At 39.3% G+C, this 12,210-nt stretch overlaps 1 protein-coding gene across 7 annotated transcripts in view; it reads left to right on the top strand.

The window, feature by feature from the left end:
• The window catches only part of LOC125448142 (methylcytosine dioxygenase TET3-like), a 353,266-nt gene that overhangs the window by 212,689 nt on the left and 128,367 nt on the right, over nucleotides 1–12,210 (top strand). For all 7 annotated transcript variants that reach the window (XM_048523202.2, XM_059641139.1, XM_048523203.2 and 4 more), the window contains one exon: nucleotides 2,663–5,432. In XM_048523202.2, the coding sequence (XP_048379159.2) occupies nucleotides 2,663–5,432 (2,770 nt within the window). The remainder of the gene's footprint in view (nucleotides 1–2,662; nucleotides 5,433–12,210) is intronic.

Here is a 12,210-nt window from a genome sequence, read left to right as displayed (position 1 = left end):
AGGTTGGGGTGAGTGAAAACTTAAACCACTTTTAACAGACCTCCTTCGTGTTTAATTACAGTGGGCTTGGGCACAGCTGAGTACCCTCCTCTGGAAACTGGGTTGGCAGGTATAATAAGTGAGGTTCTCTTCTTCAGATCATTGGAACCATTTGAATTCAGAATATTTGGATTTGGTTTCCCAGTATGTGGAGCTGCTCGATCCAATAGGTAATGTTTTTCAATGCTGCTTGATGTCCTGAAGGAGTGAATTGTTTCTCTCCCCATAAACCCTGCTGCGAATGTGATTCTGTTCTCCTCCCACTACACTCATCCCCCAACGTGGTCCTTTTGCCCAGTTCAGCAGAACCTCTACACTCTTAATGTTTCTTGGCTTCCTGATTACACAAATGGGCTCTCAAACCCTCTCTTAATTTGTGAGGCTGATGTGTTTTGACAATTCTTTTAGGAATTTGTGACATGAGCAATTTTTGTTTGTTCTCACAACATTTCACCATTCATTTCTATCCTAATTCATTAATTTGAAAAGAAGGTGATGGTGACTAATTCAAGGCTTTACCACATATAACATCTAATTACGTAATTTATCTAAACTTTTATCAGAATATTCAGAACTTTAAACTTTAAGTGTTTATAATTTGCTTTGGTAATTTTCAGACATGCATCTTAAGTTTCTACTGAGGAAATGTTGAGGAGAGTAGAGAATTGATGTTGCTGAGGTAGTTCATAAAATGCATTCACAGCAAACTGTTCCAAACAGGCCAAGTGGGACCAAATCCAGCCTTGTACAAATATAGACTTTGTAATCTAATTTTAGTTCTCAATTACCAGTAACCAAAACAGAAAGTGTTTCCCAACTTCTTTATAAATATCCTGTACAATCCTTTCCTTGGAATTAAATTGCTTTTCATTGGCTCATAAAAATATCATTTTTAAATTAAGAAAACATTGTCATTATGCTGCCAAAACATTGTAATGACAAGCTGACTTGGCACAGTCCAGAGAGCAAACAAAAAACCTTCCTCGTCTGGGGTGGTGTGGAATTCCACCAAACAGCACCAGCAAACTTCACTTTAACCTACTATTGCATAATTCAATATATTAAGCAATATATTGTTTAATTTTCACCTATTTTAAAAATTTTGATTTCTAAACTGCATAGAGTTCAGAATTTAACTTTAGTCTCATCTTAACATGATTTAGATATTAATGTTTTGTTGCTGTTGCCATTCCTCAATTTTATTTTTGAACAAAGAATATTCAAATTTCAATCACAGATTGTTTGAAATGTATATTGATGATGTCACTTTGATTGACTGTGGATTGCTGAAGTTTATGACAGAATATCATAAAATATCAGAATAGAAGGCTATTTTATTTAAAAAATTGCCTGTACTTTCTTCTCGTTAGAAATAGCAGGCAGATGGGCAACTAATCAGGCTAGTGACGCCTGCCACCTTAGCAATTAAATTTTGAGCAGGAAAGTTGATGGTGGCCTTATTGATCCATAACTGATCAAAACTCTCAGGTGATCAATTAACAAATGTTTAAGGGCCTCAATCCACCAACTGCCCATTACCTCCTTTTCCTGTGAGAAAAGTAGGTACTTTGCCAGCAGGGAAACCAGGATGGCCTATCTGCTAGGTTTTGGTGGGTACTCTATTTGCCCCAAATCTGGGGAAACGGGGGCCATGGATACTGGGTGAATCAGGTGGCCGCTAAAAGACATGTTCTCCTTGTGACTCACACCCTGTGGTCTCCCAAAGAAAACCCAGTTGCTTTCTTGCTACAGCAGCCTAGATCTTTAGCGATAATCCTCACGTGCTAGAGACTGCCAGCTTCTAATTTGCCAACAACATCTGATGGAGCAAAACTTCAGTGTCAATGCCATTGATAAGTAAGAATCTGACGAGTGAGCTCTTGATTGGAGCTTAATCCGACAGACTTAGTTGTGAAGATACCTGCTAGCATACTCAGTGTGGACAAAAATCTTAGCAATCTTGTACGTTGTGCATAATAAGGCACAAAGTCATTCATTTTGTGAAAGAACGTACTCATTTGGTTATGATTTGTCTTTGAATGTCAGATACATCTTAGTTTATGAGAATAACTTGCTTTCAATTCCAGCATTTAGATTGATGACAAGAATAAATAATATATTTTGTTCAAAAGAAACACAAGAAGAATTTGCAAAGAACCTTTCTTGAACTTTCATTATATTTAAACACTTAGGCATAGTTAAATTGTCAGCATGAGCTAAAGCTGGCTTGATTGCACTTCTGCAGCGGTTCAAGAACGCAGCTCACCATCACTTCTTGAGGGCAACTAAGGATGAGCAATAAATGCTGACCAGCCAGCAATGCCTATGTCCCATGAGTGAAATTAAGAAAATACTACTACTGAATTAATTGTGTAACACAAGAGTTAGAATTACTTCTGGATGCTGTTGAAAATACTGGCATTGCTCGTAGAAATGAAAGCATGGTGACCAAAACTAATTTTACGTGCCAATTTGAGGTAGCAGTCTGTGTTTGACCAACTCATTAATGAAAGCCTGTAATTTAAATGATTTACATTTCAGCCAGTTTTTGGTATATACTTGTAAATACAAATTCACAAACAATATTGCTATCATTTTAACCTATTCAATTCATTTTCTATAGACAGGTTCAGAAAGGAGCTCAGTGGATGGCCCCCGAACAGACCAAATGGAAGAGGGGTCAACCAACCATGTTGGTGAAAGCAGGTTAAGATTAGAAATGGCACCAAGTCTGGTGAATGGAGTATGTAATCAAGATGGACATCCCATTGATGTAGAGTCAAGTGAATGGATGGATAACCAGAGATTCCCTGAACACACCAATGGAAACAACAATCGAGGATCAACTCAATTACTGAACCAAGTTAGGAACTATATCAAGGAAGACCTGGCAACTACTGAGGATACTGTCATCCTGGATGATGCTAGAAAGTTAAGTGCACTCCCTGAAACGGCAGTAAGCATACCTTCATACAATTCACCAGCACAAAACTCTCAGCCTTTACAGAGGATTAACTTTACTGAGAAATGTAAACCAGAGATTAATAACAGCAGTGACACAGTGAATATGAATGATGATTGCCCTCCAAATGATGATTTGAGCACTTTGACCACTGCATGGACCCTTGCAAAAAAATATGGGAAGAAACCACCAAATTGCAATTGTGATGGGCCAGAATGCCCAGATTATCTAGAATGGCTTGAGAAAAAAATAAAAGCTGTTCTTAATGGGGAACAGAATGGGACTTCACAAATCCCTGATAAAATCAGTGATATGCCTGTGGAAAATGGTGCTTCAACGAATCATACACCTACTTTGGAGGAAGCATCCATTTTTGATTCCTCTGATATTCCTCAGTATTCTCAGAATGCATTAACTATTGCAAAAGAGAAAAACATAAGTCTTCAGACAGCAATTGCCATTGAAGCCCTTACACAACTGTCGTCAACACTTCCACAGCCATTTTTAGAAGCTTCATCACAGATCAACAGCACCTCTCAAATTGGTGATGTCTCATCTAGTTCCATTGAGGAAAACAATGTTGCATTGTCTGCATCTTCTGATGCCATTCAGGATTTGCAGGAAGACCTCAATCATCAGCAAAAGAATGGGCACCCTTCTCAACAAGAACATACTGGTCAGCAAATGTTCCCAAAATTACACACTCAAGCGCAAACTCCATGGGAACATCTGAAGAAACCAGCACAAATTGAAGCTCACTACATTCCAGCCATGAAAACATCACCAGATCCATTTAACAAATTTACAAATTCAATATCAACTATAAAACAAATGAATGAAGTTTCTGCTCAGAAGAAGAATACAGTCAGTGCTGAAGGAAACATGCCAGTGTTCAATGCTCATCAGCCAGTTACTTCAATAAATGACCCTATGACAGAGTTAAAGCAGCTATTAGATAGTAACAATAGTAACAAACATCCTGTACCATTGTTTAAAATGCCTGGCTTAACTGTTCATGAAGATGCAGACAGAAAGACCCAACAAAATTTATCATTGCCATTCTCCAACTTGGTAACAGGAGTTGAATTTTATGGAATGCAGTCGGAACAACAGGCATCTCAGTCCATTCAGCAAAAAGATATGCTGCAAAGAAGCAAACATCAAAAAACACAGGCAGCATTACAACAACATCTACACCATAAACGCAACCTGTTTCAAATGCACAGTCAAAAACAGAACCATCTTCATGAGCAGCAAAAATGGTGGTCACAACATCAGCCAAATCTAAAAAGGCAGAAACAAAAAAAACCAGTACATGAAAAGAAGAAATTACAGCCAATATATAAGCAGCGTAAAGACACCCAGCTTCAAAAGACACAAAATATTCAACAGCAACTCATCTTGCTTCAACTTCAACAAATGCAACAAAAGAAATTGCAGCAAAGTCTGCAGCATCAATCATTACCTCAACAGAAACAGGTCTTTGGATTCCAGCAAATGGAAAAAATACAGAATAATTATGAAATAGGGGAACATGAAGCACAGTTACTGCCACAACATCTTCTGAAGGAACAGGAATTACAGAGTGCACTTCAACCAACTTTTGAAGTTTCCCAGCAGAAACAGCCAGATAACAGTGAGTCATCAATTACTCAGGAGACTCCCACCTTTAACAGGTCAGTGTCAAAGGAAACATACAGCTTTCAACCAGATTCTTTCTTATCTAATCAAAACATTGAAAAATATTCACAATCAACTCAACTGAAGAATAGCTTTGCCAAATATGCAGATGAGAAAGATCCACATACTAATTCAGTCTCCTTACCTATTCAAACACAACAAAATGATGTACCAGCACATAGTCCTCACTCTTTTGAGGAAAAAATTGAGGAACTCTTAAAACAATTTGAAGCTGAATTTGAACCAGGCTCTACATCACAGCAATTTCAATTTACTCCTCAGAATAACTCAGCATCTCAGGGAGAACCAATTGAAAACCAGACACCTTCCACTGGCTCTCAGTTTTCATTTTGCAATCAATCTAATGATTCAGACCAGAATAATCAAATTTTGTTTTCTCAAAAAATTCCATATCATGAACAACATGAGTGCAAACTGACCAGTACAAACAACAAAACCAATTCCAGTTTACAGGATTGTACAAAATGTTGTAATGACACTTTTTTGACTGGATACTCAAAACACATGAAAGTTGAAAGCTCTGGTGCTATTACAGTATTGTCAACAGTTTATTCTGGAGAAAATATCGAGGGATCTTCAGAAGGCACTCCTACAAAAAGTACACCACTCACCCCTTCCCTCAGTGGCTTTTTGGAATCTCCTTTAAAATATTTGGATACCCCAACTAAAAGTTTGCTGGATACCCCATCAAAAAAAGCCCAAATGGAATTTCCATCATGTGATTGTGTTGGTAAGTTTCAAAAGGATCATCTTGCTTCATGTTATGAAATAAATTTAAGTACAATAAGTTTAGAAAAGGTAGGGAAGGGAGTAAGGAAGGTGGGTAGCAGTACTGACTTGGGAATTAGTTTGGAATGAGGGCAATGTGTTAGTCTCCGCCTGGATGACAGGATTGTAGCTGAGCTGCATTTTCCGTTCCCTTTGGTGTGTGACTGAAAATTTGCTGCATGTCAGAAAGTAGATAATTGCATATTGTGTATCACTGTTCAAATCTACACTCAAATCCTGATGTTTCCCTGTGCTTCTGAGGCTTTTATCATTAAATACTTGACCTAACCTCTTCAACCATAGAAGTCAAGAATTTCTGATTTTCACTGAATGTTTTGGTGATTGACAAATTGGATGAAAGACACACAAATACACTCTGAACATCAGATGATGGACAATATAAATTCTGAACCATTACACAATAGTAGTCACATATTTTAGATCATATTAAATGTCAAAAATTAGCATTTGCCTCTCTTCCTTCAGTAATACAAAATATTCAGCAAGTTTCCATTTCATTAATTATTAATGACTACTTATTCCGTCCACACAGACATTTCAAAGAAAATCATGAAACAATGGTGAAATCCATCACCATTACAACAACCATGCATTTTTGTTATTTTTTGTGAAAAATATTATTTATTTATTGTGAAAAATAAAAGAACAAAGAACATTTTAATACTGAGTTTAGTAAAATATTTTGTGAGGGTTCAAGGTGTGTTGCTGGAATGTGGAATTGATGGAACAGCCTTCATAAATTTGAAATTATTTGTCTCCACCCACCCATTTAAAAAAAACATCAGTTAGTATTACGGGCTATCTTGCAGCTTGGTCTTCAATCCAACTCAACCCGAAAAAACACTTTTAAGCAGGATCACGTGGCCTGCACATCCCACTCCTAAAAGGCAGTGAACTTCAATCTTGGTTTCATTCATGGTGAGTTTACATTAGTCTGATATGGCAAAATCTTAATGTCGCACTTTATTTGGGCTTAATGATAAAACCTCTGAACCAATTGGAATTAACCTAGTATTATAATTTTGCTAATAAAACACATTTTGTGGATTTTTTTGTCTTGCTGTCATGTACAAGTGGAGTAAATGGCCTAGCGGTATTAGGTAATGTTCTAGGGACCTGGATTCAAATCTCACCATGGCAGATTCAATAACAGAAAATCTGAACTTATGAGTCTTATGGTGATTGTGAAACTGTTGTCGATTATTGAGAAAACCTCATCTGGTTCATTACCTGGTCTGGCTGACATATGAGTCCAGACCCACAGCAATGTGGTTGACTCTTAACTGACCTTTAGGCAATTAGTATGTGCAGTAAATGCTGGCCTAGCCAGTGATGGTCACAACCTGTGAATGAGTTTTTAAATAACAAAGGGAGGGGAGGATAAGATTTCTAATGTATGGGAAAAGAATGCAAATCAATCTGCAAGTAGACTTTGGTGGAGGTGTTGCCATGGAGAATGAATTTCTTAATAAAAAGCCATTGTTAACCAACCAAACTATGCTTGCCAAGCTTACAACAGTGTCTACCATATGTGATTGGACAACATTTGTGAAAAAGTCCTGTGCCAGCTAGGCTGACAAGTGTGGTGCACTTGCATGTACTAGAAGCTGCATATTATTAACTATGACCTCGGGCCCTGTTTTTTTGCAGACAGTAAAAACACGTATGCGTACTGTTTAACTTGACAAAATTAGTGGCAGCAGCTCTCTGGTTCATTTTTCAGGGCAATGCATTGACCATTGTCAACAGGCCTGGTTTAAAGTTTAAACCAAGTTTGGCATGTAACATGATCTGTCATTATTAACTGCTCCATTTTCTGCATCAATGGAGTTAAATTGCTAACCAATTAGGACTCGCTTCTCATAAAGGATAAATGTTCTTTTCCCCCTTACTTTGGCATTTCATACAAATTGTTTTGATTAGTGTTAAGACAAAAAATTTTTTTCAGCAGTACTCAAATTCTGCACTACCAAAAATCTACGGGAATTTAACAATTTTAAAATCACAATATTAAAGAAAATTTGGGGAAATTCAAGCAGTCCTCAATTAAATCACATTAGGAGATTATAATAACTGGGTCAGTCTCAAATCAGGATGGAATATGGTAGAAGTGGATAAGGTTCCAGCTAGGAAAAGATTGTGGAGGCATTTCTTTCACTCTAAGGTGTTTCTTTCATTGTAAGGCATTTCCTTCTCACACATAACTTCAAACAGTGCCTACACTTTTCAGTGTAGCTGAAGTTTTCTGTGCACGCCATGCAATGAAAACTGTAATCAAACCTTATCAGAAAGGAGTACATTTAAAATGTAGTTTTGACCTCTCATGTATGTCGTAGAGTAAAACAGCGTGGAAACAATCTCTTCAGCCCAAATTGATCCATGCTATCAATGATGTCCACTCAGTTAGTTCCTATTGGCCACATATGGTCCACATCCCTATAAATCCTTCTCATCCATGTACCTATCCGAATGTTTTTGCAACCACCTTCTCCAGCAGCTCATTCAGTATACGTACCACTCTCTCCGTGAAGAAGTTTCCCCTCAGGCCCTTCTTTAAATCTATCCCCTCACACCTGAAACCTTTGGCCTCTAGTTTTCAATTCCCCATCCCTGGGGAGAAAATACTACGTGCATTCATCCTATCTATGTCCCTTGTGATTTTATGCATGTCAATAAGGTCACTCTAGGGGGCGGGACAGTGGCTCAGGGGTTAGCACTGCAGCCTCACAGTACCAGGGACCCGGGTTCAATTCCAGCCTCAGGCAACTGGCTGTGCAGAGTTTGCACATTCTCCCCATGTCTGCATGGATCTCCTCCAGGTGCTCAGATTTCCTCCCACAGTACAAAGGTGTGCAGGTTAGGTGGATTGGCCATGCTAAATTGCCCGTAGTGTTCAGGGGTGTGTGAGTTATAGGGGGATGGGTCTGGGTGGGATGCTCCCCAAGGGCGATGTAGACTTGTTGGGTGGATGAGCCTGTTTCCACGCTGTTGGGAATCTACTCTAATCTAATCTTCATTCTCCTACATTCCAAGGCATGAAGTCCTATCCTGGCCTACTTCTCCCTTTAACTCAGGCCTACTAGCCCTGGCATCATTCTTATAAATCTTTTTGCACAATTTCCAGTTTAACTATGTCTTTCCTATAACAGGGTGACCAAAACTGTACAAAATACTCCCAAATGCGGCCTCATTATTGACTTATGCAACTGTAACATAACCATTCAACTCCTGTAGTCAATGCTTCGACCTTAAAGGCCAGCATGCTAAATGCCTTCTTTACCACCCTGTCCACCTGTGACGCGGCTTTCAACGAACTATATGCTTGTAATTCTAGGCCCCTCTGATTCGGAACACTCCTCAGGACCTTACTGTTCACTCTATCAGTCCCGTCTTGGTTTGACTTTCCAAATTGCAACACCTCATGCTTATCTGTACGCCATATTGTTCACAAACATTGCATTTCCCTTGTGGATAAAGTGTGTGCTCTGCATGTTAACTTTATGTCTCATCTTGCTCCTAACGGTTGGAGAAATGAAGATTTAGTGATAAAGCAAGCAAGCAAAGCAAAGAGGGGATATGAAAATAGAGTGGCAACTACACCAGTCAATTTACTGTCAGTTTAAGGTCTAGAAATAATAATTTGAGACAAAATTAATATCCACATCGACAAATGTAAGTTAATTAAGGATAGCTGACATGAATTTCTTGAGGCAATGTCATATTTAACTAACTTAGTGAAGTTAGTTAACAGAAAGAGTTAATCAGAGTGTGGACACTGATGTGGTACATGTGGACTCCCAGAAAGCATTTGATACACTGCCACACAACTTGGCATGTGAAAACAGCTAGAGCTGTTGGAATGAAAGACCGGTAATAATTTGGAAACAAAATTGGCTCAGTGATAGGAAAGAGAGAGCAATGGTTAATTGATATCTTTTAGGCTGTGGATGGTTTGTAGTCAAGGCCCCCAGGAGTTAGTATAAAAACCATTTCAACTCCCCCTCCCATTCTTTAGATGACATGTCCATCATAGGCCTCCTGCAGTGCCACAATGATGCCACCCGAAGGTTGCAGGAACAGCAACTCATATTCTGCTTGGGAACCCTGCAGCCCAATGGTATCAATGTGGACTTCACCAGCTTCAAAATCTCCCCTTCCCCCACCACATCCCAAAACCAGCCCAGTTCGTCCCCTCCCCCCACTGCATCACACAACCAGCCCAGCTCATCCCCTCCCCCCACTGCATCCCAAAACCAGTCCAACCTGTCTCTGCTTCCCTAACCTGTTCTTCCTCTCACCCATCCCTTCCTCCCACCCCAAGTCGCACCTCCATTTCCTACATACTAACCTCATCCCACCTCCTTGACTTGTCCGTCTTCCCTGGACTGACCTATCCCCTCCCCACCTCCCCACCATACTCTCCTCTCCACCTATCTTCTTTTCTCTCCATCTTCGGTCCGCCTCCCCCTCTCTCCCTATTTATTCCAGAACCTCACCCCATCCCCCTCTCTGTTGAAGGGTCTAGGCCCAAAACGTCAGCTTTTGTGCTCCTGAGATGCTGCTTGGCCTGCTGTGTTCATCCAGCTTCACACTTTATTATCTTAGTATAGACACCCTTTTTTTGAAATGTATTAATGATCTAGCCCCGGGGTAAAGGGCACAATTTCAAAATTTGCAGATGATACAAGAAGTATTGAAAACTGTGAGGAGAATCATGTGGAACTTCTAAAGGGCATAGATAGATTAGTGGTGGAGAAAGTTACAAGTGGAGAGGTATGAGGTGACAGATTTGGTAGGAAGAGCATGGACAGACAACATAAAATAAAGAAACCAACTCTAAAAGAAATGTAGGAGCAGAACAATCTGATTTCATATGTGGGTACATCATTAAAGATAGTAGGACAGATTGTGACCAGTTAGAAACCACTCATTGCATGAAAATGTTTTTCCTTAGAGCCTTCTGACTTCCGTAATGAACTCTGTTAAATCTGTGCCCTCTTGTTCTCAATCCTGTCATGCAGGGTAACATTTTCTTTCTTTTTAATCTGTCCAGACTTCTGAAAGTTTTGAATACTTCAATCAGATTTGATTTGATTCATTACTGTCATGTGTACTGAGGTGCAGTGAAAAGTGTTGTCTTATGTGCTTTACAGGCAGATTGGACTAGACAAGTTTATCAGTGTAACAGAACGGATACAGTGTTATGGCTGCTGAGAAGGCGCAGAGAGATCAACATTAACATAAAAGCAATCTATTCAAAATTCTGATAACTGTGAGGAAGAAGTTGCTCCACTTCTCTCTCTCCCGTTTTCCAAGGTGAACAGTCCCAGCTTCTCCAGTCAATCTTCACAACTCAAATTTCTCATCCCTGGAACCATCCTTGTCATCCTCTTCTGCACTCTATCCAGTGCCTTCACATCCCTTCTGAAGTGCAATGCCCAGAACTAGACACAATAGTTCAAGCTATGTCAAATAACGGTGTATTATATGACTTAAACATAATGTCTTGCTTTTGCTCCGAGTGCCCCTATTAGTAAAACCCAGGATACTGTATGTTTCATAAACTGCTGTCAAACTGTTCTGTCATCTTTGTAACACATCCACTTACAAAAATGCAAGTATCCTTCTCGTTCTAAAAACTACCTTATCTCCTTATCCTACCTTTTTCAGGGATCTTTTGACATGCCGTCCTGTACACTTGTAACCTCTGGTTAGTTTACCCTCCTTAAATGATTTCCCTCACAGTTGTCTGCATTAATTCCATTTGCCACTTTCCCGCCCACCAGCTGAATCTATTGATGTCTTCCTGCAATATGCAACTTTGTTCCTCGCTATCAACCACAGCTTCAATCTTTGTAACATCTGTAAATTTGTACACAATATGTATATACCAAGGAAAACATAAAACTGAGTCCTGAACCTGCAGAACTCCACCAAAAACAGTTTTGCCGTTGCAAATGCACCCGTGAATGAATACCTTTTGATTTCTACCACTAAACCAATTTTGGATCACTCGTCACTTTTGCTTAGGGAGTCTGAGGTGCTTGACAGGGTGGACATGATTGACTCAGTGAACTATTGCTCTGCTTGCGTGATGTGGCTCTGGCTTACTACTCTTTACCATATCCAGAGTAAGACTAGAAGAGATGAACAGCTTTCAAAAACAGAATGACATGAGTCAGTAATAAGAATTTATGGTTGGTCAGCAGTTCGTGAAGAAGACAAGAGAACAAAGGAAAGCAATGCAACTTGATAGTGACCCTTCCTACTATCTGATGCCTGTACTATATTGTGGCAACCTATTCTTGCCAGGATTTTGAAGATTTTTTGTTTAAAGACAATAGGTTTAAATGTTGGGGATTAGGATTAATCATCTATCATTGATTTTATGGTTGAAGTTGTTCAACTATTCTTTGCAAAATCTCATTGACCTTAAACAACACAGTCTGGCCTCATTCGCCTCTGCTAAAACTGACCACTAGCCAAGGGAGCAAAGACAATGTATTTGCCCACTACAAAGCATCTCCTTAAACTTCTTTGACCTGCTTCCTCTCTCCTCAAAATCAACATCTGATTTAAAGAAGCTGACATATTTCTTTGCATTTCTGAGTCACTAAGATTGAGACTGTCTGTCCTGTCTCCCCGTTTCCCCTTAATATGAAAATAAACCTCCTCCCATGATCCCTGGCATCAACCCCTTTACCTTGAATCTTATTCCT

Source organism: Stegostoma tigrinum, chromosome 40, assembly GCF_030684315.1.
Source record: "Stegostoma tigrinum isolate sSteTig4 chromosome 40, sSteTig4.hap1, whole genome shotgun sequence".
In the NCBI taxonomy this organism is placed as follows: Eukaryota; Metazoa; Chordata; class Chondrichthyes; order Orectolobiformes; family Stegostomatidae; genus Stegostoma; species Stegostoma tigrinum.
This window is presented reverse-complemented; position numbering and strand designations above follow the sequence as displayed.